The sequence below is a fragment of the Monodon monoceros genome, unplaced genomic scaffold, assembly GCF_005190385.1.
Source record: "Monodon monoceros isolate NGI ecotype Baffin Bay Population unplaced genomic scaffold, NGI_Narwhal_1 Super_Scaffold_9, whole genome shotgun sequence".
NCBI classification, from domain to species: Eukaryota; Metazoa; Chordata; class Mammalia; order Artiodactyla; family Monodontidae; genus Monodon; species Monodon monoceros.
Window position 1 is genome coordinate 17,261,342 of NW_021703786.1, and position 25,918 is coordinate 17,287,259.

The following is a 25,918-nucleotide window of genomic DNA, read 5'->3' on the forward strand; positions in this document are numbered from 1 at the left end:
CGTTCCTTTCAGCTCGATATTGCCCAGTGGATGTTTCATTTGTAAGGACGCTAAGCCCTCTAATGTGCAAATCATTAAGAAGGCAGTTGTTGCTCTTCCAGCAAGGTTTGCCTAGCAGTGAAAAACAGCCAGATAAACTCCTGCCCTTGTTGAAACCAGGCGGGGAGACCGTGTGTGGTAGTGCTTGGGGGTTGGAGGGCAATGATTTCTGAAGTGAGGATTTAACGCAGTATAATCCCAGTTTCATTGCCTGTTCACGTGAGAAAACACAGCTTCAATTTAACTGCAGGCAACAGGAGTTTCACACTGTCAGCACCAACTGTTTAAAACCCCAAACTCGTCTCTAAGTGGGAAGTATCAAAACTAAAAATTTGGAGGGATTTAAACTCCGGATTCTCTTTCAAATATAGTGAATCGAGCATTATATCTTTTCCATAGGACGTTCATACTCTCATGTTAGAATGAGCTTGCTCTGACTTTTCCTGAAAGCTCTGCTTTACAAATACAAAATTTTCATGTACTGTAGGAGAACCACATAAAAGACATGCTTGTTGACAAATGGGGAAATACGTGACACTTGAAAATTCTGTAAGAAAACTGGGGGACTGTCAGGGATTCCCCTCTCTTCCATTTGTTGTTAAAAATTAATAAAAATGAAAGCCCTCAAACTTTACGCATTCATACTCAAAACAAATGCATTAAAAATCATGGCTATGTGGAGAAGTAACGGGACTGAACGTAGTTCAATCTATTTTACGGTTGAAACAGGCTCAGAGAGTTTAAGTGACATGCCCAGTGCCTACAGGGGATATGGAAAACAAAGACCTTGACTATATGCCACATTCTCAAAGACACTAGGGAACAACTCAAACATTGGTGGTTTCTATGTTATCACTCTGACAAGAAGGTATTTTAATTCAATTTTCCCGCCCTGAGTTAAAAGCTGCCAAATCCCATCTTAAGTTTCGATCCGTTGATGTAACATCGTATGGGCAGGCTTGGTCTAGATATACTTGTTTTCCCTGTGCCATCTCCAGCTCAGCAAAAGAACCACTTCCATCCTCTTAAGAGACTTCAGTACCAGGGTAATAACGTGACATCTTGATCTGGTACTGTTTTCCACCCATATTAACAACTGCTCTACCCAGTTTTGACAAGGTACCAAAAAGGATATCCAGTTTGTTGGGGGATGAGCTGGCTGAAGTTCTTAGCCCTATGACGCCCTACACCCAGAACTGATAAATTAGTTTTTCATTCAGAAAGAAACATTCCATGTGTTTTTAAGAAAAACAGGTACCAAGGGGTGTTTCCGCCCAATTTTGTCTCCTTTCCTCCTCTCTCAGGAGGCCCAACGGAGTGGAGTCACAGTCACTGCGTGCCGTGAGCTCAGTAGCAGTGAATTCACTATAAATTAAGTTTTGTCCATATCAAGAAGTTATCTACATGTAAGCACAGGGCTTACCTTTATTCACTTGGCCATATATTTTTTTTCAATGTAAAAAAAGTTTCTCATATGTGTATGTAGAAACTTATCACTTTACTTTTGGAGTCAAAGACCGTATGTGACATGACTATAATATGAGGAAACTAATTTTCACAAGTGTCTTGTACATATGAACTTACTACTTACAGCAATTCACATAGTTGGGTGAGACGGGGCCTTATCTCAAGAGGCAAATTCATAACAGCTGTGAGAGGCCACTCCCTACTGTCACTACATTATAATAATGAAGTTACAAGCTTGTGTTGCATAAACATATTTAGTGCATTAAAAACACTGAGACTCTTTTTTCCATTTTTTTTATTACATTTGGACCTTTAAGAAACATATACCACCAGTTATACCACTATTCAGTAAAAATCTATTCTAGTTTTTGGAATGCATATGTGTCACAAACTATCTTGCTTCTGGTCTCTAAGACTTTACTAAGAGTTTATCAAAAAGGTAGGTAGGCTCTGATCTATGGGATCCTGAGCCTTGAGGTTTTAAATGTTTTGATTATTGTAAAACAATTTCCAGTGGATGAACTTAATTCCCAGCTGTTTTTCTTCTAGAATGGGCTAATCATTTTGAAGTTACTTCCTCCATTGCAAGAATATTCAGTTCCTTCAGCTTTGTGATCTATTCTGTCTTTGGAAAACTTGGTAAAAAAGTAATTTTCCCCCGCTGTACGACAGGGATGAATTCACCAGAACATATCCAATATTAATTATAACAAAAGGCAGTACAGATAAATGTATATGTGTCATGTTCACTTTAATGACTATTTCATAAGCCAATAACTATGAAGACTATTTCTGGATCAATACAATCCAAGTGTTGGCTGTAGGTACACAAAACACCTTAAGACAACTCTTGGTATCTGACATTGATTCAAAATAAAAAAAGGGTAAGTGAACTCACACAACTATGTTTTCAAGAAGCTACTCTCTGTGGAAGTAAACAGGAAAGGGGCCCTTCAGGAAGCTGTTGATGGGCACTGGGAAGGTTTAAAGCTATGGCTTTGGTAAGCACCCAAGTGAGCTGTAGGAAGGCATTTGTAAGAGTAGATTCTGCAGCATCGAAGGATAATTCTCTAAAAGAGGTGGGCATTTTCTCAATTAATTTAAATTCTGAGGCTTTCAACAGTTGAGGGCTAGAAACAAGATCCAAAGAAAAGAACCATCTTCTTCCCGCTTAAGAAAGGTGACTGTGCCATTCAGCTCATGATGCTAAATGGTCCAAAAGCCTTTGGTGGTATGATATGGACAAGAAAAAAATTAATACACAGACCACATAACACCATTAAAACTCGAAAAACATTTTTTCATTTAAAAAAGTATTTAGAACACATAAAACAAGGCAACATTTATTCTTTTTTCCCGTCTTCTGGTACGGGATCTGTCGGTGCTTCCTCCACAGTTGCACTGTTGCTCTCTGAGCCAGTGTTACTATCACTGGTCCCTTCCTCTGCCAGACTGTCCACCCCCTCCTGCCCGCTCTCCTTGTCCTCAGGAGTAGACGTGCCTTCTTCACCGTTCTGTTGGCTTTCCGTCGTTTCTTCAAGGTGTGTCTCCTCTGTAATCACACATTTGTCACTGTTAGTTCCAATACAGAAATTCCCTCTTCTAATTACGCTGACAGTCCAGAGCTGCAGCATCCGACGATAAGGCAGCCACTCACCACATATGGCTACTAAGCACTTGATATGAGCAAGTGTGACCGAGGAAAGAACTTTTAGCATGTTTAGAACAATTTGGGATTTGGAAACAATCTACTTTTTAACTGTAAATTTTGAAATCTAATTACAGATCAAGTATTTCTGCTGAAAATTTAGCTTCCAAATTTTGATGTGCTCTAAGTCTAAAAATACACACCGGATTTTGAAGACTTATTAAAATTAATTTCACTTAAAAGATTTCACTGGGCTTCCCTGGTGGCGCAGTGGTTGAGAGTCCGCCTGCCGATGCAGGGGACACGGGTTCGTGCCCCGGTCCGGGAAGATCCCACATGCCGCGGAGCGGCTGGGACCGTGAGCCATGGCTGCTGAGCCTGCGCGTCCGGAGCCTGTGCTCCGCAACGGGAGAGGCCACGACAGTGAGAGGCCCGCGTACCGCAAAAAAAAAAAAAAAAAAAAAAAAAAAAGATTTCATTAAAAAAATGTCAGTAGTAGAAAATTTATAATTACACAGTGACTTATATTTCATTTCTACTGGACAGTGCTGTTGTGAAGCGCTTGGATTTAATGAGTGAGAAAGCAGGTATGGAAATGGTATAAGGCTGATATTTAAAGTACTTTGTTACGAGTCACGCTGGGCTGTTTTCTGTTATTGCGCTAACAGTCTTCAGAACAATCTTCGTCAGTTCTTTTTCTCCAGCTAGAAGGATGGAATCTGAGTAAAGACCTAGGCATGCTCTATTTATAGAGGACAAAACAGAGGCAAGGCTGAGTATTCTAGCTGCAAAATGAGCCAAAGAACCATGCTCTAATTCTCAAGCTCTTGTTTTAACCACAAAATGTGTTCACGCTCCAAATCTGTTAAGGTAAAAAAACACGTTCACACAAAACAGAGAAAGGTTCAGATAATAAAACTTAAAATCTGACTATCTGAAATGTTAATCTGCTGAATCATTCTGTAGAAATATCTGGTAAAGATACTATATTCTACTTAATGTTTTCCAGATGTCAAATCAGAAGTTGTCGGTTGAGCACCAAGTATGACTATGGTCCCTCTCACTTCTTGTAATGATGGTCCAGGGAGCCTTTGATTGTGTTTCCCATACTTTCAGCTCAGTTCTGTTTATTACACAGTGCACTGCGCAGGGTCAAAACAGTGCCAGAAAGTAGAGTGATCTCAAAATTTTAAGCAATAATCGATTTAATCAGTACTTCGTGTAAGCTGTGTTACTGTTTGCCTTGAGGAATGCTTTTAATCAGGAAAATCAGTAGAACAGAAGTATGAATTGTTCCAGGATGGGGTCAACAAATGCTTTCTATAAAGGCTAGATAGTAAATATTTCAGGTTTTGTGGGTCAGGCAGTCTCAGTTGCAACTACTCAACTATACTGTTGTAGCCCCAAAGCAGCCACAGACAATACGGAAATAAACGGTTCCAACAAAACTTTATTTACAAAAGCAGGTGGCAGGCAGGATTTGGCCTGCAGGTTTTATTTGCCTAACTCCGTTCTAGGACACCAGAGACGACACTGATCTTAAGAGCAATGACCACATCTTGTTTAAACAATTTTAGCAATAAACGTTAAAATACTGAGTGCCAGTATCATGTCAAGTGCAGTAATGATGATTTTATGTACATTTATCCTTGGGAACTCACTCTCAGAGGCAGGTGCTAGAATACTTGCAAATGAGGAAACTGAAATTAAATAACTTACCCAAAGTCACAGCGCTAGCAAACGGTGAAGCAGTATTAGACCCAGATCTGTCTGACTCCCGGGCCAGTATCCTTAACCATTAAACCATTATACTTTATATTCCCAGGAAATGACATGACTCAATCTGGGCAAACAACCAAGACCTCGCACAGCAAGACTAAAGACAACACACCACTGCTGTTTTGTACCAATACCAACATTTTTAGTGGACTCTACTATAAGAGATTAAGATTTTGAAAGAAATGGGTAGTATATGGAGAATAATTCAAGAGGCAAGATCAACAGAGTGACTTCTGAAAAGCACTGAGAAAGGAAAAGCAGAACTAAAGACAGCTGTAAAAACCCTCGACATTTACTTCAGTATCAACTGAAAGGTTACCTGTCTCCATCGGAATGCTCTCGTCTTCCTTCTTTTCTTCGGTCTTATTAGCTGCTGGCTCCTCCTCAGGAACAATACTGCTCTGGCTGCGCTCAGCTTGCTCTGCTGCCTCTTTCTCCCTTTCCTCCTGCCTTTTGCGAGCCTGTTCCTCGGCCTGTGCAATTTCAGCAGCAATTTTTTCCATATCCACTTCTACTTTCAAACCACACAACTAGCAGTCAGAAAACAGAACCCAAAAAACTCTCTTAGTAATGTTCTTTTCTTACAATCTCTGAACCACAGAAATTGTTTTAAAAGTGGGTTTTCTTGGCTAAGAACTATATACATATATATGGCAGAAAAAAACATGGTTCCACGTCCCCTCTGAAGCTCTTGTGTCTACAGGAAAGTTGCCCTAGCACGCCACATAACATCAAGTATTACAGAACAGCTGGTGAGACAATGCTGAAAGTTCTGGATTATACTCAAAGCTTCCATTTTATATTTCAGGCGGCCAAACACTAGATTTACTTGTTTTCATACAAAGTGCAAACTGTAAACTACAGCTAATGGAGACATCTGATGAATAAACTGCAACGAAATGAAAATAATTCACAACTGCATGAGAGTTTAAATTAAAACCTCAGAGGGTTCTAGGGTCTAAGGCCTAGTACGTATGTGTGTACTATATGATATTTCAAACCTATTGCAACTCTACCAGAAAATGGAAATTATTTCATAAAGCAAAGACCTTGTCAGTTATAGCAAAGTTAACCCTGTTTCAAAGTGAACAACGTTCCATGAAAACACTATTTTGGAAAAAAGAAAGAGGAAAAAAAAAGTAACAGACACAGTGAAAAAAGTATAGTTAACACATTAAATTTATACCCTTTTAAGTTCATTGTTAAATGAATCTGTGCTTTCCAGGAATTTCCTCTTCTTTTCTTGGTGTCGCTCCTCTATTTGAAGAAGTTCAGCTTCTAGTTTTCGCTGTAAAACATAAGATCAGGTTTTGTTACTACTGAATTATTTTCTCTAAAGCAAATGTCAAACACAGAAAATGTCTCATTTTTTTTAATGGTCCACACATTCTCATAGTGTAATAAATGTTTTGAATTTTTAGTTTATTTATTACATAATGTATCTAGCTAAGATTTTTAAAATGTGAAATGCGGCACAGAGGGAATGACTGCTTAATAAGTACGTGCTGGAGAATGCTGCTTCAGGCCTCAGCGGTTTTTTGGAAAAAAAATATTTAGTACATCAGTAAGAGCTGACAGGATGTCTCAAAATTCTTAACGGATATGCTTTCTGTCAAAAGGCTCTACGTTACAGTTTTAATGACAAACTTATTAAATCTCTGGGAAAGGTCTACTCCCTCCAGCCTCTTCCCTGAATCAGGAACAGGTCAGACTGAACACAAATATTTAACAGGCACACTGATGCATGGTACAGGATCAGGTCACCTGGCACCTGGGGCATAATAAAATGTTTTGTGACTCTACCTGATGAACCATTAAGGACTGGACCTGTCGTTTGAGGACCTGCATTCTAGCTGTTGTGACAACAGACCGAACGTCTGGCACCACACTCTCACTAAGGATTTCACTGATGAGGCGGTGATTTCTCTGGAAACGGGCGGTAGCTGTATGCTTCATTGAAAAGCCATCATCATAATCTGGAATAAACAAAAGGATCTGGAAATTAGGTCACCAACTACCATCATCAGGAGAGTGCAACAGCGTTAACACTTAGTTGCCAAGGAGCCACGGCCCTCGCTGGTCTAACAAAATCTAAAATAAATCTTTAAGTTATGATGTGCATCTGGGAAGATGTGGCTGAAACGCAAATGAAATACAACCATGTGTCTCTGGCCTGGAAATCAACATGAAGGCTGCACTGACAGCAAAACAGATTTTGCCAAATGTCTCACTTTTGGGGTAGTAATTTAAGGCTTTTACAACTGATGATACCCAGGAACTGGGTGGTGTCTTTGTCACTGTAGCACTTTAAAGTAAGGAAAATGCCCACTGCAGAGAAAACATTATCTCTAGCAATATTCAGTTTCCCAGATGGGCATATATATAAGATTAAAATACCACTAAAGCCTTAAAAACGTTTAATTCTAAATTTCACTTTTAATTTTTATCAATTTACACACATCTACATTTGTTGTCAGTGTATGAAGGTATATTATATGCTGTTTTCATCCACTCAAGTGCATATGCATATAGTATGGATCTGGTTTACAAGCTTATTCTTAATAGCTATTACCTTTGCTCTATCACTACCAGTTTTTGACGTATCTGCTAACAACCTGTGCAATTATTTACTTAATATTTTTATTTAAATCAACTTAAAAAAAAAAAAAGAGCTTCCTCTTAAGCAATACACATTAAAACAAAAGTTCCTCTCTGAACCACCTAACCATCTTAGTGTGCTGCCAGAGGTGGGGGACCACAGTTTAGGAAACTGCTACAAAGGCTCAAATTGTGCTGCTATGTCAGTTTAGCACATCCCTTAATTTGGGTGCTTAAGTAGTTCCTAAAGCTCTTATTACCAGAAACACCACCGCTACGAACTGTTGTGCAAATTGCTTTTTGTTTCAAGTAATTTCTTTAGGATATACACGTCTGAAATTAAAATTACTGGAATAAAAGATACCATTAAAAAAAAACGGTGACCTTTTTACTTCTTTTTTTTTAAAAGAAGATGTTGGGGGTAGGAGTTTATTTATTTCTTTATTTTTGCTGTGCCGGGTCTTCGTTTCTGTGCGAGGGCTTTCTCTAGTTGTGGCAAGCAGGGGCCACTCTTCATCATGGTGCGCGGGCCTCTCACTACTGCGGCCTCTCTTGTTGCGGAGCACAGGCTCCAGACGCGCAGGCTCAGTAGCTGTGGCTCGCGGTCCCAGCCGCTCCGTGGCATGTGGGATCCTCCCAGACCAGGGCTCGAACCCGTGTCCCCTGCATTAGCAGGCAGACTCTCAACCACTGTGCCACCAGGGAAGTCCTCTTTTCACTTCTTAAGGGAGAGTTTTTCATATTTACACTTAAGACTATATACATTTGTGCTAGGTTATCCATCTAGGTTACCTTTCTTTTTCTTCTTTCATGTATATGTCCCCAGTGTTGACCACTGGACTGGTAGGGGAAATAAAAGTCTTAAAAATCTGGGCCTGTCTTTCTTTGCCCTTTAGATGTCTGATTTTTTTTCTTTCTTGGGGGGGGGGGGTAGGTTCATATTTTCTAATTCACAGGTATTTACTTTATCTCACGAATATTCTCTTTCTAAAATGTCAGTTAAAAAAGACTTCACTGTCTTGTGTGGATAACTACGTATGTTTTGTAGGCCTTGTAGGTCTTCTTTGTTAAAGTGAGCAGCTGTTGTACTCGTGGATGTGCTGCCTTTCTCTTGATTTTATGTACATTTCCACCTCCCAAGTCTCCCTCTTTCTACTCAGTTCTGAGGGATAAGGTCCAAGGTCTAAAGTCATTCTTATCCTGGTATCTTAACTATTACCATCCTTTCTTATTAGCAGCTCTAATATCCTATTTTAAACTTAAAAAACATAATGGGCAGAAGTCTGAGAAACAGAGAAAAGGACTCTCTTTGAAGACTGTTCCTAAGTGAAGCTCTTTCAGTCCTTCTCAGTGTTCCTGCTGTTACCTTCCACCTGTGAAAACGTCAACTGATTTCTACTTACGTCTTCTATGTTGCTAGCCTTTGTTTCCGATTATTACTGACCCCCATCCTTCCAATTATTTGTAGACTGGATCTTCTATTTGTTTTAGTTCTGTATATTTTCTTGCACTAATTATCCAATTTGAGCAACTCAAGTTTGCTTACACTACTGTGTCTTGAGCACTGATGACTCTGCTTAACATGCTATGTTGTTTCTATTCCCTATTCTGTTTTCTATAGTTATTATATTTTGTATTTATGAGAATATTTGTCAATACCCCAGTCCTTTCTTTTAAAAACTCATTTTTGTTTTTCTCTCCTTTTAAGTATATCAGTTTATTCATGTCTTTAGGTGGTATTATTGCTTCCTTTATTAAAGGTCTCTTCTTTAAGGTCTTACAAGCCTTCTCTTTGTTACTACTACTTCTTTAAAATGGGATCTTAAATTATTTTCTAGATGCTTTTGTTGCTTGTAGCTAGAGCTTCCGACCTTTACCACATCACAGCAGTACACGAAGAAAATATTTGTATAGCATGCTTGCTATGTGGATGAGTATACTCACAGCTGGAGGTGGCTAGCTCTGAGGCTCCTTGCAGCTTCAGACCCTGCATGGCTACAGAGAACCAACCAGAGGTACAAAAGCATACCTGCAAACTCTTCGTGGAACGCCAACTAGGAAGCTCTGCTCTGTGTGCGGTGGCGTGTGTGTGTTTAACGTTTGTAGGCGCACCCTCCTAAGTGACATCATGAGTTGTATTTATAAATTCTAGCTGGATTTCTGAATTAGCTAGAAAAGAAAGTTCATAACGCCTCTTCCCACTCATTAACTCTCTCCCTTAAGAGCCTTTAACTCAGCCAATTTAGGGAACCAATAAGAAAGTAAATATAACTTGAAGGCATTTAACTTTTTAAAAGCAGCTGAGGTAAAATTCTGATTGTAACTAAAAAACCCTCCATGCATTCTGAGTACAAAGGTTTTGATAAACGACAGGTAGTTTTTGCTATCTTCTACACTAAAAAGGGTGTTTCTTTACCTTTGGGAAGTTCACATACAAATATTAACCAAAATAATTATTCCAAATATTGAAATGGCACTTAAATTATGCTTTGTTTCCATTTAGAATAGGAAATAAAACTTAAGAGATTTCTCATATTTTAACTCTCAGAGAAAGCATAAACAAAGCCCCACTTTTTTTTTTTTTTTTTTTTTACCATCTGGATCTTCAGCAGGCTGAATGCTCATGTAAGGTTCTCCTTTCTCCATGCGAGACTGTCTCTGTCGACTTTCTTCCTCTAAAGCAGCTTCTGCACGACTTTTTGCATTTATGTAAGCAAGGTACGCGGGGGAATTATGATAGGCCTTCATAGATTCATTGTACTCTATCTGAAAGTCAAATGTTTTCAGTTTTAGAACTGACATTTTGTAGGTTACAATGAATACTTATATTACCTCATTTGAATATCAAAAGACATGATAATGATCTCCTTTTTACAGACAAGGGATCTGAAGTCTTAGAGAAATTAAGTGACTTGACCCAGGCAGACAATGACTCAGTTGTCTGATTAGGTCTTATGTTTCTTTTATAAATAATAAGGCAAGTGTTCACGAATTTTCTATTGTACCCATCCCTACAGTCCCATTCTACCTTTTCTGCTTCGTATTCGTTTAAATATTCTTGTTTTTCTTCATCAGTGAGATCTCGCCACATGCCACCAATAATCTTGCCAATCTCCCACAACTTTAGGTCAGGGTTGGAAGCCTTTACTTGGTCCCAGACCTTGAAAAGGACAAACAGTTGAGATTTCAGTATTGATGCCTAAAAATAAAGACCTTTAAAAATACTTTTTAATACAGAAACCTTCAATCATCCACAAAGGCAGAGGCAATAGTGTCAAATCCCCATGTTCTCTTCAGCCTGCTGCAGTGATTATCGAGTCCTCTGTCAGGTTACTTTAAGGCAGGTCTCAGATATCTCCAATCACTGCAGACACTTATGATGAGCTAACTCAAAAACATAGTCTTATGTCTTTCTAAAAATTCACAAGAGTTTAGAAGGAATGTGGTTACTCTGCATAATACAATACACCATATTGTCAAATATATGTATAATAATTCTGACCAAAAATTTTAAAATTTCTAAATAGTGGTGAAAATCAATAAATGCTCTTGTCTTTAATAAAGATATCAGTTATACTTGCTATTTTAAGAGTAATGGAGGTTCATACCATACGACCCAGCAGTCCCACTACTGGGCATATACCCTGAGAAAACCATAATTCAAAGAGTCATGTACCACAATGTTCACTGCAGCTCTATTTACAACAGCCAGGACATGGAAGCAACCTAAGTGTCCATCAACAGATGAATGGATAAAGAAGATGTGGCACATATATACAATGGAATATTACTCAGCCATAAAAAGAAACGAAACTGAGTTATTTGTAGTGAGGTGGATGGACCTAGAGTCTGTCATACAGAGTGATGTAAGTCAGAAGGAGAAAAACAAATACCTTATGCTAACACATATATATGGAATCTTAAAAAAAAAGGTTCTCATGAACCTAGGGGCAGGAGAGGAATAAAGATGCACACATAGAGAATGGACTTGAGGAATGGGGAAGGGTAAGGGTAAGCTGGGATGAAGTGAGAGAGTAGCACTGAATATGTATACTACCAAATGTAAAACAGATAGCTAGTGGGAAGCAGCCGCATAGCACAGGGAGATCAGCTTGATGCTTTGTGACCACCTAGAGGGGTGGGATGGGGGGGAGAGGGAGACGCAAGAGGGAGGGGATATGGGGATATATGTATGCATATAGCTGATTCACTTTGTTATACAGCAGAAACTAACACAACACTGTAAAGCAATTATACTCCAATAAAGATGTTAAAAAAAACAAAAACAAAAAAAGAGTAGTGGAGGTTCATCACCAAAAAAAAAAAAAAAAAGAGGAAAAATTCAAGGAAGTATGAAGAAAATAAAAATTACCATAAGCTTATTGTTTAGAGATAACCATTGTCTTCTAGGCTTTTTAAAATTCAAACTAGCATGTATTTGCTATTATTTTTATAAAAATAAGATACTAGTGCATGTAGTCTTGCATTCCTTTTTTCACTAAACATTTTATGTCATTAAATATTCTCCAAAAGACTACATAAGTAACACTGGCTACATAACTTTGCTTTAAGTATTTTAACTGTTTATTTTAATCATGTTCTTGTTGGATTTTAGTTCTGGAATTTGGAAATCAGAACTAATTTCTTTAAAAACTGCAATTCTGTATCTTTTCCTCTGACTATGCACAAAAAAGCTGGCTAAGCCAATCTGAAACCTGACATAAAGCCAAGAGCAAAGACGGCAGTCCTCACTCCCTTCTGGCCCCTGAGCACCTACCTTTCTGCTGTACCGCATGTAGGGCATCAGCGGCTTATCTGGTGGCTTTGGGGGTTTTGGAATCGTAATACCAGAGGATGCCTAGGAAAGAGTTAAATACATTTGTTACTCAACTGCAAGAAGTTCACCAGCAAACTGAAAAGAGAGTCCCTTAAAAAATGCTAATGCGCCTTTCTTCTACTCGTCCATGGATACAAGATTCTTATATTTTCTCCACTGAAAATAGCTATCACTGCAAATTCAGAAATGTTCACATCAGAAGAAAATAAAGAAAATGACTTTAGGCACATAATTTTTTAATACGTTACTTAGCAGTTTATTGCCACTGCTTTGACAACCTGGCTGTAAGAACAAATAAAATATTATACAATAATTCATACATCGAAAATATATGGTTATATATCAGATGTCCCACGTTTAGGACATTACCTGGCACCCTTTTATTTGACTTAATTTACCATTACACATACAGTCAACACTTGATTACCTCACCGGAAGCTGAACCCGTTCAGCACTTACCACACCTCATACTGCCTACAGGGGACTATTTACTATCTGCACCATTTCAGGAACACACCTCCACACGAACAACCGCCACCACCGCAAACCCTATTTCCTAGGTTCAAAAATGGAAAACGGAAAAACCCTTCTTAGCTCCTTTATTGTGACTAGAGATTTTACTTTTCTGAAGGTTCTATGCCCATATCTAGTGTCTTGTTTTATAAAGGAGATCAGGAAGTGTGAACTGAAGTCATGCCTTTTTTTATTCCTAATCACAGTGGAGGAGTGAACAAGTTTACCAGGAAGAGAGAAATGGCAGAAACAGGGCCTGATTAAGTTACTTTTGAGACCTTATATCAAGAAACTCCATTTAATTTTTAAAAGATGCTGGCTTTGTGGGGAAGACACAGAAAGAAAGGGAAAGGAAAACAGAAGAAAAGGAGGCGAGGAGACTGAAAAATAGTTTTTAAAAAGGTAAAGAAGAAAGTGGGTGAGAGACAGAAAAAAGGGAAAGAAAGAGGAGAGATCAGCTCTTTCTAAAAGCTAAATCTAGGCAAGATATCAGAGAGCTCCCAGTGGGCACCCCACACATCTCCAACGAGCGAGCGCTGCTGCTGAACCTACTCTCATCTCTACACGCATGGCTGCATTTGATCAAGGACCCAGAATCAAATCATGGCTGAATCACATTTGTTTCTCCCAAATTTCTGGGAGACTCCTGATACTGATCCTCCTTCCCAGGCTCGGGGGAAGAAGAGCTGGCTTCACTCTAATGACCAAAAGACAGGAATCAGCAAATTCTTGCAAGAAAACTAAGGTGCCATTTTGTTCCCTTGCCCTGTAGTTGCTGTTGTGGTAAAACCGGAGGGAAGCCCCTCCATTCTGGGCTGAGACCCCAGTCAACCTTAGGGCTCCGGGAATAGTGTGTTGGTACCTGCTTCCACCACTTTCCAACAATGCTTCTTCTTCCTGTGAGGAGCGTCTCCCTCCCTCCCTCCATACTTGTCCATTAACTCTGCTTCCTCTCTGCTTCTTCACACATGAACTTATCAGAACGTATTTCTCCTCTGAAGCAGTATTTCCCTTCTTTCCACGCCTCCCACGTATTCTTAGCACACCTCATGCTGATGCTCATGTAGATAGACTCTGTTTTTAGCCAGCAGTGGGCAACGGGGTGAAGTGAGCCATGGGGGATGGAAACTGTCAACAGTGGTGGTATGAACAGCCACTAGGAGATCTGTCTCAGGGCTGTAGGAGTTCTCTGGGGGAGGGGGGGGATTTCTACAAAGCTAACCCTGTGTCATGAATTCAGAGCAAGTAACACATAAAAGTCTGATTCTTCATAAAGTTATTAGAAAGCACTTCCAATTTATATCCAACACAAACCTTCAGAATTCCATGAAGTGGGTTACAAATAAAGTTGGAATTGTGCCAATAATCGAAGTTGGTAGACCTCTGTTACCAATTTTTTAAAAAAGAGGTAAAGAATTCTAAAATGTTTATGCTTTAATATGTGAAATTAAAACACTTTAAAAACAAATTACAGTAATATTTGCTCTTCGATATTTTTCAAAGAACTGTATTTTATAACAATGAATTTGCTTATTTCTCTTCTTTTCTCCCAAAGGAACATGTTGAGGTGGTATTTTCATTACATTGACCAATTTGCAAATACAAGGAAAACAAAACCAAACCCAAAACCATAACAACATAGTTAAATTCTAGCTGGTTTTCAGGATATTAAAGGTTTATATCACTAAACACCCCTAATTTATTAACCATCTCAAACAGATATCTTTCTACAATTTCTCAAACATTATTCTTTAAAAAACAAAAAAGAAGCAGTCTGCACTGAACACAATTATAATCACTGCTTTGCTATAATCTTCTAGTTTGAGGTATGAAACCTGCTGGACCCTTTATTAAATGGCCTGGTGGTTATGCTTTTGGAGGGAATGTCTCCTTTTTTAGTGGTTTCTTTCCTTGCTGCTATCAGGAAACGTACCTCTAGCAGCAACTGTCCCTCTTTCCAACGGGCAATGAGTTTGGAGAAAACAACTAATTACGCTTGTTAAAACTGTGCTTACAATAGAGTAAGGTCCTGGGAACCTCCTATGAATAAAGCCCATGATTTTGTGAAATTCTGGCTACTCAGAGATTTTTGTTGTTTCTTCCCATTTTTCAGCTGTTTCTCTGGTAGGATCTTATCTAAGGTTTTCTTCTGGGATGGAATTTCCATTAAAGCACAGAAATGAGCTACTTTTAACATTTGGTCTTGATCTGTCTTCACACCTGTACTTGAGAATGTTAACCATCATCTGATGAAGAACTGACCAGAAGTGAATTCCATCTCATAGCTACCATATGTTGAAACCAAAAGGTTTCAACATGCTATATATAAAATGCTTATTGTCTGAAAACCATTCGAGTGTGCTGGAGTCATCGGGAAAACCCGATGTTCTGTGGACGCTACAAGAAGCTATTCACAGGGTGTCACCGAATCATTCCTTCAAATCGATGACTTAAGGCGATTTGCAGGCAGTAATACCAAAGAGGAGCCCCCCACCCCCCAAAAAAACACATAGGTGAGGTCATCTTAAAGTAACACTTTTATAAAGGTCAAAATCAGATCTACTGAGTCCTAACAGAGCTTAAATTATACATATATAGTAGTATAAAACTTTAGGCATAACTAATTTTCATAGAGAATGATTCAATGACCTGAGAGGTCACTAGAAGTTGAAGGGGCTGGGATTAGCACAGGCTAAAAGCCTCCACGTTTTCTAGGCTCTTCAAGTTAAGTCTACAGAGCACTTTGATTACACTTCATTCTGGTGTTGAGAGAACAAATAATACAAAGAAAACAACCATAAAGAACCAGAAGATCAATGTTTCCATGCTCAACAGCCCTCCTATACTAATCTACCCTGAAGCTAGTGCCTACCCCCAAATACTGGGTTCTAACACCTGAAAGAAAGAATGGGGAGAAACAGATAACTTGCTGAGGCCCCAAGACTGCAACTGCACTTTCCTATTCCTAGTAAGTCTCCATTGAATGATCTCACTTTGTTAACAAAGAATCCCGCAGATACATCCAAGTTAAGAACAAAATGCTTACAGAAACTGAAATACAAATGATTCTAATATTACAGTTACCACCATTTCTTTTCCATTAACATAGATAATCAAGAGCTGACTGTATAGAGCTATTAAAATGTAATCATTCTTTTGTTTACTGCCCATGAATAATTTTCTGTATTAACATGAATGGTCCAAAATCAATTCTACTACTCGTTTAAATTAAAATATTCTTTACCATTTGATAACTTTGTGACCCGTTACACTTGTGAAACACATTCAGGCCAGGGAAAAACAAGTACCGATGCACATAAAAACTGTATGCATTGTGAAATGCATACATACACACACTTTGTCAGAATTCTTTTCAGATACCATGAAATATGCATGGCACATAAAACTTGATATGCTTATGAGGTACAAATTATGCAGAAACAATGAAAAATTTAGACAAACGAAACCTATCAAGCTAAGCAATATGCTTACCAAGATAGACAAACAGTTTGATAGGTACAAGCTTTCTGCTCTAGCCTGACTACAGGGTGAGAGGGCTTTTTTGAAGTCACAATAATCGAATTACTTATGAATACAGCAAACAAAAACCAGGTATTAAGAAGTTTACAGCCATTCTGGGTTGTATAAATTCTCACCAATACCACATTCCAATGTATGTAGGTATTTGGCTTTTGGATTTATTATTTATTTTTGGTAAAACATTTTTACAGTTGTTTCTTTGGTACCTAAACTTCCTTAAATGGACTTTAAGATGACTGTAAAATAAAAAGTCTTCCAACGGGAGGAACAATTCTCAGAGCTTTCTGACATGTTCTTCCCAGGTTATAATCCTCAAATTTGGCTTGAATAGAATTCTCCAATTCTTTCTTTAAAAAAAATAAATAAATACAAATAAATAAATAAAATAAAACAGAAAGCCTGAATTACATCATCCAATTTTGGTATCTTAGGCTGATCATTTAAGTGAAACATCCTAAGTTTCAGAAATTATATCCTTTATCCTATGGATTATAAACACACTTCTAGCTGTAGATATCTACAGTCTGATAATTCAAATTAATTTCATTCAACTTTTGTTCTGCAATTCGTTGAAGTGACATTAAAATCTTTTTAGAGAGAAATGAATCTCAGTTAGGTCAACTGTTAAATCCAAAAGACAAATAATTATGTGCAGCAGTTCAAACTGGTAGGGCAGCTAGGCCTGTAAGCCCAGCCTTTATTAAGAAACTAAGGTCTTGAGCCTAATGCCAATTACCTTAAATGAAAGATACTCTTCATCTCAAAAAGGGCATCTTAACCATAGGAAATTCTAGGTTTGTCTACATAGAGTATTAGCATTAAGTGCCCAAGGCTTTATCTCTACCAACCACCAAACAGAATAAATTCTTTTCTTCTATATACATATCCAGATCTCACTATATTTTTTCATTTTTCAGTGTAAGACTGTACAATGAATATTTTAAATAGTCTAAAAGCCAGGTTAAATTTTTTTTTTTTTAAATGGCTGTGCTGATGATTCAAAGGACCTAACTCTGAAGGCATTTCTGGTCAATTCCAGTTGTTTGCTGGATGCTGTAATAGTTGATTCTCCTACCGTGACCCGGCTGTTGGTGCCCGGGTTCCCTCCCAGCCTGTAGTTGTTGTAGGCGAGATGACTGTATGGATTGTATCCCACAAACCCTGGTGTGCTGGGCATTTGCTGATGGAAACAAATGAGACAAAAACACGAATGAGAAATGAGCTCAAACGAGGAAAACACAGAAATGAAAAATGATCTGCATATGGCATGCAAAAGCAACCTGATTTTAAACAAGCAATGATGTGTTGTAACTGTTCTTTTTCTTTCAGTGAAAACCAGTTTGTTTTTTTTTTCCCCTCTCTTTCTGTCTCTTTGCAGGGGCCAGTGGTGTTCTTGTTCGTGTGAATATGTGTGCTTGTTTTTCGGGATAAGCAATGCACTGAAGTGTCTCAAACATTCAGGGTTACTTTATGGTCAATAGTATGAAATAACAACTTAGCGATATATGTCCGAGATAGGAAATCTTGAAATGTGATAAGCTAGGAGTCTGAGAACACTTTACATGCAAAACAAAACATGATTTATCTGACAGTCATGTGAATGCCGCCAATGTATTATCTACCAAAAACAAAAACAAGAAATGAATCACTTTCAAAGACAGCTTTAAATCATTTTATATAGTGTGAGAAATGAGAAGAGATTCAAATCAGGAAGTCAGAAGTTGTCAATACAAAAGAACATATGTGGGATTCAATGGATGTCACATACATGATTTCAAAACAAAGACTTGTAAGAAATGCACGGATTTCTGGGGGTACTGTCTGATCTTTTTAACCCATTCTTTTATAGGCTTTCTCTTCCATCTCTTCTTTGATCCATCTTCCACAGGTCAATCATGAACAATTTCTGCATTTAGTTTTAATGTGAACTACTTTTCTAGTAGACAGACTTGAACTTTCTTTTCTCATCTAGTTTCCTGACAGCCCTAGCTCTTTCAAACCACAACTGCTCGTTGGAGCAACAGAATTCTTGGCTTTTGTAAATTATGTGTTGATGTGATCACAAATGGGCTCTTAAATAGCAGTGCCCTTCGTGATTAATAAAATGACATCCAATGTTCGTGAGAATCAAGGTATGATGCATAAAAAGGATGTAGCAAAGAGAGACCAAAAGTAAGGTATTTTACCTAATGAACCTCAATCAAAACAAGTGACAGTAATTTCATTTTAACATGCAATTGACAATACCAATGCTGAATTGTATAATAAACTTAACACATCCCAACTAAACTGTAGCTATTATAAACACAATTTTCTAAAACATGCCACTGCACATATCCTTAGTGTCCAAAAGAAAGACAGTCAAGCAGATAATACATTTGATATTCTTTAGAAGAAAACTACTGATCAATTTCTAGTCTATGTAGTTATAGAAGACGCAGATCAAGCATACGTAAGTAGGCAAAACACAGATGAAGTATCAAAGGCACAAAAGAAGTTTATATTACTTGGAGTGGTACATTTGGGTGGTAGTGGTGGGTGGAGCTGGTGATGGTGGTGGCAGAAGAAATGGAAAAAAAAGAAAGGAGGATAACTCATTTAATATCCATTCTGTTGGATGTCCTAACCCCTAGTCTTCTGTAGTTTATGTGTAAATGTGAAATTATAATGGTACAGAAGTATGACTAAAGAAAGGTAAAAATATCCCTTTCTACATTTAAGAAGTCATAGGGTTAGTTTCTGAGCTATTTTTATTATCTCAAAAAATCAAGTCTGTTTTCAAGATATTATATGCTGTCAGAGGCAGTATTTGCGTCAAAATGACACCTTCAAAGTTGCATAAGCAATGATCATCACTATTCAACATTATGAGGCAGTAATGTAAGAAAATAAGGGAACTAAAAAAAAAATCGAAACTGAAATATTACAATTATACCGTTTCCAAAAATGAAGTACATGGTTAGCTCTTTGAGGTCAGGAATCTCAATTGTTCAACTCCACCTGTATAGCCATTAGCAGAGTGCCAAGGAGATGGTCACAAGAAATGTTCTTTGATTTAAGAAAAGAAACAAACCAAACACAGGACTTTAAGATCGACCAGAAGTAACTTTAGAAACTGTATGTTATATAAATTGAGCCGAGAAGATGTGATACAGTATCTCTTTTTTAAAAGCATCTTACTATGGAAAAATAAATTGTTGATAAACATAACTAAAACATACATCTGAGAGTTAGTAAATAAAACTAGTTTATCTAGTGGAGAAAACAAAATTACACAAGGACCTAATTAGTAAACTAGCCAGAAATTTAGGGGTAGGGAGTATGGAAGGAGGGCTAACAGCTTTAAAGAACTTCTTTTGTAGGATATGGTCAATGGTAAGTGTTTTGTTTTTGTTTTTAAATAAAAAAACAACAAGAAATCCATTTCAGCAAGGCCTGAATGGTTACTGTTAAAACTGTTTTGTGGACTGGACAATTATTTTACATGCTGACCAAGCTGGGCCAGAGCTTGCTGGGTGAAAAAAATTAGTCCACGACTATCATTTAGGCACTTTGAAACATATCAATTCTCAGTCCAATAAAACATTACTTATGGAGTAAAGTGAAAGGGCAGGATCTGACCCATAGATAATGAAATCCTTACTTGAACAGCTTGAAAATAAAGATTTACAATAAGCTATTATAGAACTGGAAGCTTTATTGTTTGATTTAACATGAAAATTATATACAGACAAGGACAGAAAAATGTAACCAGTTGAAGGTCAGGCTTAAAAATAATAAATGCCAGAACGAGCATTCATTTCATATTAACTTTCAGAGATTAACAAGAAAGAAATGTTAAACTTGTCACTTATTCCCAATTAAAAAAAGAACTGAGCATAGGAGGCTGGCATTTCAGTAGTATGTTTCTTTAAATGTTGGGGGTGGTTCAAGGTAAGATGCAGAGTTATTTTATTTAGTAGGAAGTGCTGTTTTTTTAGCTGAATTTTTCATCCTGTTGCTGTGATGACTGAGTGACTGTCACTGGAAGACATCTGGGTTTTTGTATCAAGGCCAGACTTGGCTATTACATTAACAAGAAAATTAAAACTTACTGTTGCAGGAGCTGGGGTGGGAGGTGGGGCATAAGATGGTCTTTCTGTTTGAAAGAAAATAAATAACTTCTTGTAAACAACTGAGATATAATACTATGCAACAAAACTACCAATGGTCCTGTTTTGAAGAAAAAAAAAATGAGAGTATTTTGGAATTCCCATTTGCTAGGGCATTAGTCTCTTATTAATATAGATTGATAAATATAAAAAATGAAACTTACTTGACATTTTGGAAGATTAAGTTCTCAGTTCCTTAAGAATGAATCTGAGACACTAAAATAAAAAAAAGAAAAATAAAGAAAAATAATCAAAACTCAGCAAGCATAAGAGAATGTTTTCCTAAAGGATAGGGTAATTTAATTGGTATTTCTTAGTAAAATTACATTGTCTTCTAGTAATCCAGCCTTTTTAATATTTTACTAGTTCTTTAGGTCATTTGGTTGATCAGAATTAAATGACTATAACAAATTACTGGGGATATTAAAAAGTAAAATTAGTCATGTACTTGCAGGTTTTTTTGTTTTTGATACTGAGCCAACTCTTGTGTGGAAAACGTTTTGCTGATGCCATGTAAACATTTAATCAGACTGATAAAAATACAGTGACAATAGAATGTGATGTATTGTCAGGGCCTACCTCAACAAGGCCTACCAGATACCGACAGCTCCCTGATCAGCCGCAGCTCTGCCTTCCTTTTAGGATAACAACTTCTACTAAAATGGAGCACCATTTTATTCCCGGAGGCAGTGCAAAAGGTAACTGGTGTGACAATGAACTTTACATTCTCTTATAGTGGTAAACAGCTTTATAACTGCTGGGAATAAATTTTGAGAGTCTACCTGAAAAACTCTTATTACCCTTCTCAGCCCATTTCAAAATATATCTCCTCAATGGAGCTTTCTTGACAAATTACCTGTGCGGAATTAATTCCTTCCTCATCTGTACTCCTATCCAATTTACACAGATCTATGCTATCGTATTATACCTGTTAATGTGGGTATATTATGTGCTGCTTAGAAACAGGGACCATTTAATTTATTATTGTAGTCCCTGTACCTAACTCTTCTTTTTTTCTAGCTCAATTCTTACTAACTTTTGTCCTAGTATTACTAGCTCACCACATGACCATACACAGGTGAGCTTGTTCCTTACCTCAATATACATCACACATTGTGTGTACAAAGAGACAAACATTCATTTTTAGAAATAAGGCAAATAACTTATATGACTACTGGAGTACTTTCATCCAACATTATGCGCAACAAACATGATGTTTTTTGCTTCTGTTTTGCATTTTAAGGGAATTCCTGGAGCATTATGAATAAGAGGGCTGGTGCAGAACGAAATCATTTATTTTCTCAATGGCCCAACCTGGGTCTCTCCCTCTCTCCTTAAGGAACAGGCAAGAAACCAGAGTCTGGTGCAGATTTCCTTGCTGCTCAAGTTCAGGTAGGCTGTCAACATCCACTAGGCCTTGCTGGGGGGAGCCCTGACAATTACTGCCACGAGCTCCCTGATACGTCACACTTTATTGCTAATACTTTAAAATTACTGATCTCCTCTGCTATACTATAAATTCCAAGAGTGACCTTGTGCATTTGTCCACCATCGGATGCATGCCCGGCGCCTGGCATAAAATCCTGAAGTATCTGTTGACTACCTTATACGGGACAGGCTTACTACTTACACCATCTGGTTTAACAGTCACAACTACCAACGAGATGTGTACTGCTATTCCCATTTTACAGAGAAAAAAGGGAGTCTAGGCGAGTGTAAGTAACTCGTCTAAAGACACATAGCCAGGAAGTGCCAGAGTTGGGTTTCAAACCCAGGTCAAACTGTTTCCGAGCTTTCGCTCTTCACGCTAAGCCACACCACGAGTCCTCAGGTCGCTGCCTGAACCGAGGGGAAACCACCTTTCCGGGGGTGAGGACCACGGGCTTGGCTTGCCCCGAGGGCTTCCTCTGAGATCGTTTCCTTTAGGTTTGTGTGAAGGATGCACTTTCCCAGCGACTCTACTAAAGAGGAGTATGCAGAGGTGCTCTGACCAATTCCGCGGGGTTAGTGGAAGGGGCACATCTGGCCGCCCCGGAGGAGCCCCAGATGGCACCCTCGCTCCGCTAGGCCTCAGAGAGGCCGCAACTGGCCCCCGGCTCTGGCGCCGCGGCCAAGCCTGAACCCCAGCAACCCCCGGGGACTCGGGGTCGGGCAAAGCCGAGACCCCACGCCTCGCCACCCTCCCGACCCAGTCGAGCCCAGTCGGAAACACTCACCCGCGGGCAGAAAAAACGCCCGCAGCTCCGGCCTCGCTTCCCTTTGTCCCGCGCACGCCCCGCCCCTCGCGTCCGGAGCTTCCGCGCTCGCACTTTCAACACTCTTCTTAATTCCTTTCAAGGCTCCAACCGACTCTCTTAAGAAAAATAAGTCTTCTAGTGGGGACGCGGTGGTGCTTAGTACAATCAAGGATTTTTTCAGACCCCATACGTTTCTCAAAACTCCCCGAATTTGGGTAAGTTGCCAGCCGGGCGCCGATTCGTCACGGCGGAGAGGGCGGAGGTGGCCCGACCGCTGGGTAGGCCCAAACCCCGCAGCCGTTGAGGAGCGGGAGTAGCGACGGGTGACGCGGCGGGAGGTGCGAGGCTGCGCCTAGGGGAGGTGGGAGCGCGGCCTCAGCTTCCCCGCGCGGGGCCGGAAGGCAGCGGGAAGCGCGCCGGCAGCTAGCCCCGGAACCACTGTGGCCGCGAGGCCCGCGCGTCACTCCGGCCGGACTCAGGCCGAGCACGTCCCCGCCTCCGAGGGTGTTTTTTTTCTTTCTTTCCTTCCGGTCTTTTTCTTTACTCTTTCCCTGGGACCTGGAGTTTGTACTTCAGTAAGCCGAGGATGCAGGCGCGGAGCGCGCGGTTCGCAGTTTCTGCTCTCCCGCGCGCCTCCCAGGGCTTCCTGCCTTAGCGGCCGGGCAGGAGCCTTGGCGAAAGCAGCACGGACCTTTCCAGTTTTCCCAAGCGCGAGGCTAGGGTAACTGCCACAGGTTTCTGAGCCAAGGGCCGGAGATGTTAATCTCCTTGCCCCAGGTTGTGTGCTCTTGCAACGTCGGACAAGGGTCTCTGTCCCAGCGCGCCTTGGCTCACTCGGTTCTCTCCACCGGGAACGACTGTCCTTCATTTTTCAGCTTAAACTCATCTGTCCTTCCGGATCCAGCTCAAATTGTTTGTGATGCCCACCTGGAACTTAACCCCTCCCCCCCCAATCCTTCCTCTGAACTCCCAAGATTCTTTGATAACTTTATTATGGTCTTTACCTGATATCGGACTGTTTGTCATTTTCAATGCAATATGAGAGCCACGAAAGCAAAGGTTCAGTCATCTGCATTGGTCATCTTCGTATCGCCCGTGCCCAGTAAGGGCTTGACCCGTTGTTAGATGCTCAATAAATGTGTATTGAGGCAGGTTCTGGTCTAGTCCAGGGCTCTTTCCACTGAATCAAGACTACGTTGGTTTACTAGATTGTAGCTTCTCCTTGGATATATAAACACCTGACCGATGTGGGACACTGGAGCGAGAAGGATCTGAAATTACTTGAAAACAGTGTTGACATTTAGGGTGACTGATTGAATTCTCCGGCTGCCATTAGCCATCATCCTGGGTGTGCCAGCAGGGGCTAGGGCATCTCTAGAAGTCAGCAAAGCTGTCCAGCTGAACCCACTGTCCAATATTTGTTGGCAACCCACCTCCAATATTTTTATACTCATGATTAGAGATTAGTGAAGTTGAAGAGCGTGTTAAAGGGAAAGACTAAAAAGGAGGTCATCAAAGGATAATGGGGGGCCTGAGTGGTGCTTGAGATAATGTATACGAAATTGCTTTTTAAAAATATATAAGCATCAGGGAATTCCCTGGCGGTCCAGTGGTTAGGACTCCGTGCTTCCACTGCAGGGGGCCCAGGTTCATCCCTGGTCGGGGAACTAAGATCCTGCAAGCCACGTAGAGGAGCAAAAAAAAAAAAAAATATAAATATAGGCATGTATATATATATATATACACATGCATCAGAGATACAGATTAATGTAAGATACACAAATGCCTCAGCAGGGAAGCCCAGTACCTTCTTTCTCTGGCTTTCATGGTGGGGGTCTGGGCAAGTGCGGTGCTGGGGCAGGTGCTGGGTTGTGTCATCTCTAGGCAGTCTTCTGCAGAAAAGCTGCAGGTGCCGGGTGTTAGGAACAAAGCACACTGTAGTGTGAACAGAGTGGCACAAAAATGGTGGAAAAGGAAAGGAGGGGATCTCGGAGGAGTAGTGACATTGATACACTTTCTCACCTCCTGGTCTTTACTCAGATGTCGGCACCTTCTCAGTAGGTTTTTCCTGACCTATTTAAAACTGCATCTCATTCCCCAACCTCCATTCATGGTTTGTGCTTTGTTTTTTTCTACAGTATTTATCACCACCTAACATCCTCTATTTGTTATGTGCTTATTTTGTTGTCTTTTTCTTCCCATCAGGATGAAAGCTCTTTGAGCGGGGGGCTTTCGACATCTGGAGCAGTGCCCATTCAGGTGCTCTTATTTGTGGAGTGAATAAATGAATGGCTATCTCATTTTCTTCCCTTTGGCTCCTTCTGTGCTCCAAAGATTTGCAGAATTAAGAAAGGAGGAATATAGGGAAGATAAAAGAGAGAAATCCCTAGAGATTAAGACTGAAGAGTGGATTCAACTTACACTGAGTTGCTGTTGATTTTTCCCCAAGCAACCATCAGCACATATGATCTTGCATGGACAGGGATATTTATGGGAACTGCAGGTCAGACTTTTGGAATGGTGATTATTCCTGGAAAACGTGGTATGCATCATTAACATGACTGTTCAGCTACATGTAACTGTGAAGTCATTGGGAGCCCTTGCAGGCGCCTTATGGTAGACCACAGTGATAGTCTTAGGACCAAGTAGTTTAGTTTTCTTTCTGGCAGCAAGATTCAGGAACTTGGCCTGCTTTCCTCTCTGACACTGCTCATATTTCCTTGAGATACTTCTTTCCCCGCTCCAAGCAGGGAAGTCAAAACTAGTAAGTGATTAAGCTGGGAGTGAAGCCCAGGTCTCTTTGATTTCTTTCTATAGTAGTGTGGGAAGAAGCTGGGAGGGAGACAATTAGGGGTAGAATGAGAACCATGAGTGGGAAGGAAGAAAGAGGAGAAAATGGGAGAGAGCAAGGAAAAACCCATAGTCCTTGGACACCTAGTTGTCTGTGCGAATTGCTTCTAGGAGGTTTATTCCTATATAACGCTTTAAAATTGTACACAATTTTTAGATGCTTTTTTTTTTTTAACCCCCAGATAGAGGGTTTGGAGTTTAACAGATTTCCAAAGAGTTCTGTGACTCAAAAAAGATTTTGAACCAAACACTGAACCAT

General features: G+C 39.6%; 1 protein-coding gene across 1 annotated transcript; it reads right to left on the minus strand.

The window, feature by feature from the left end:
• Positions 1–1,784: 1,784 nt before the first annotated feature.
• Positions 1,785–23,203, minus strand: SMARCE1 (SWI/SNF related, matrix associated, actin dependent regulator of chromatin, subfamily e, member 1). The gene is made up of 11 exons (XM_029212242.1): positions 22,789–23,203; positions 20,737–20,788; positions 20,516–20,559; positions 17,497–17,601; positions 12,309–12,389; positions 10,560–10,691; positions 10,126–10,297; positions 6,737–6,909; positions 6,120–6,221; positions 5,253–5,463; positions 1,785–3,058 (listed from the first exon to the last, which is right to left on the minus strand). Exons 2-11 carry the CDS (start codon positions 20,741–20,743, stop codon positions 2,850–2,852), a joined length of 1,236 nt encoding a protein of 411 aa, XP_029068075.1. The 5' UTR covers positions 20,744–20,788; positions 22,789–23,203; the 3' UTR covers positions 1,785–2,849.
• Positions 23,204–25,918: the final 2,715 nt, after the last annotated feature.

Coding starts and splice junctions, on each gene's coding strand:
- SMARCE1 (XM_029212242.1), bottom strand. Junction 6,910..10,125: donor GCCTGCTGAAGATCCAGATG/GTAAAAAAAAAA, acceptor TGTTTATTCCAG/ATTATGATGATGGCTTTTCA. Junction 6,222..6,736: donor AGTCCTTAATGGTTCATCAG/GTAGAGTCACAA, acceptor TATGTTTTACAG/CGAAAACTAGAAGCTGAACT.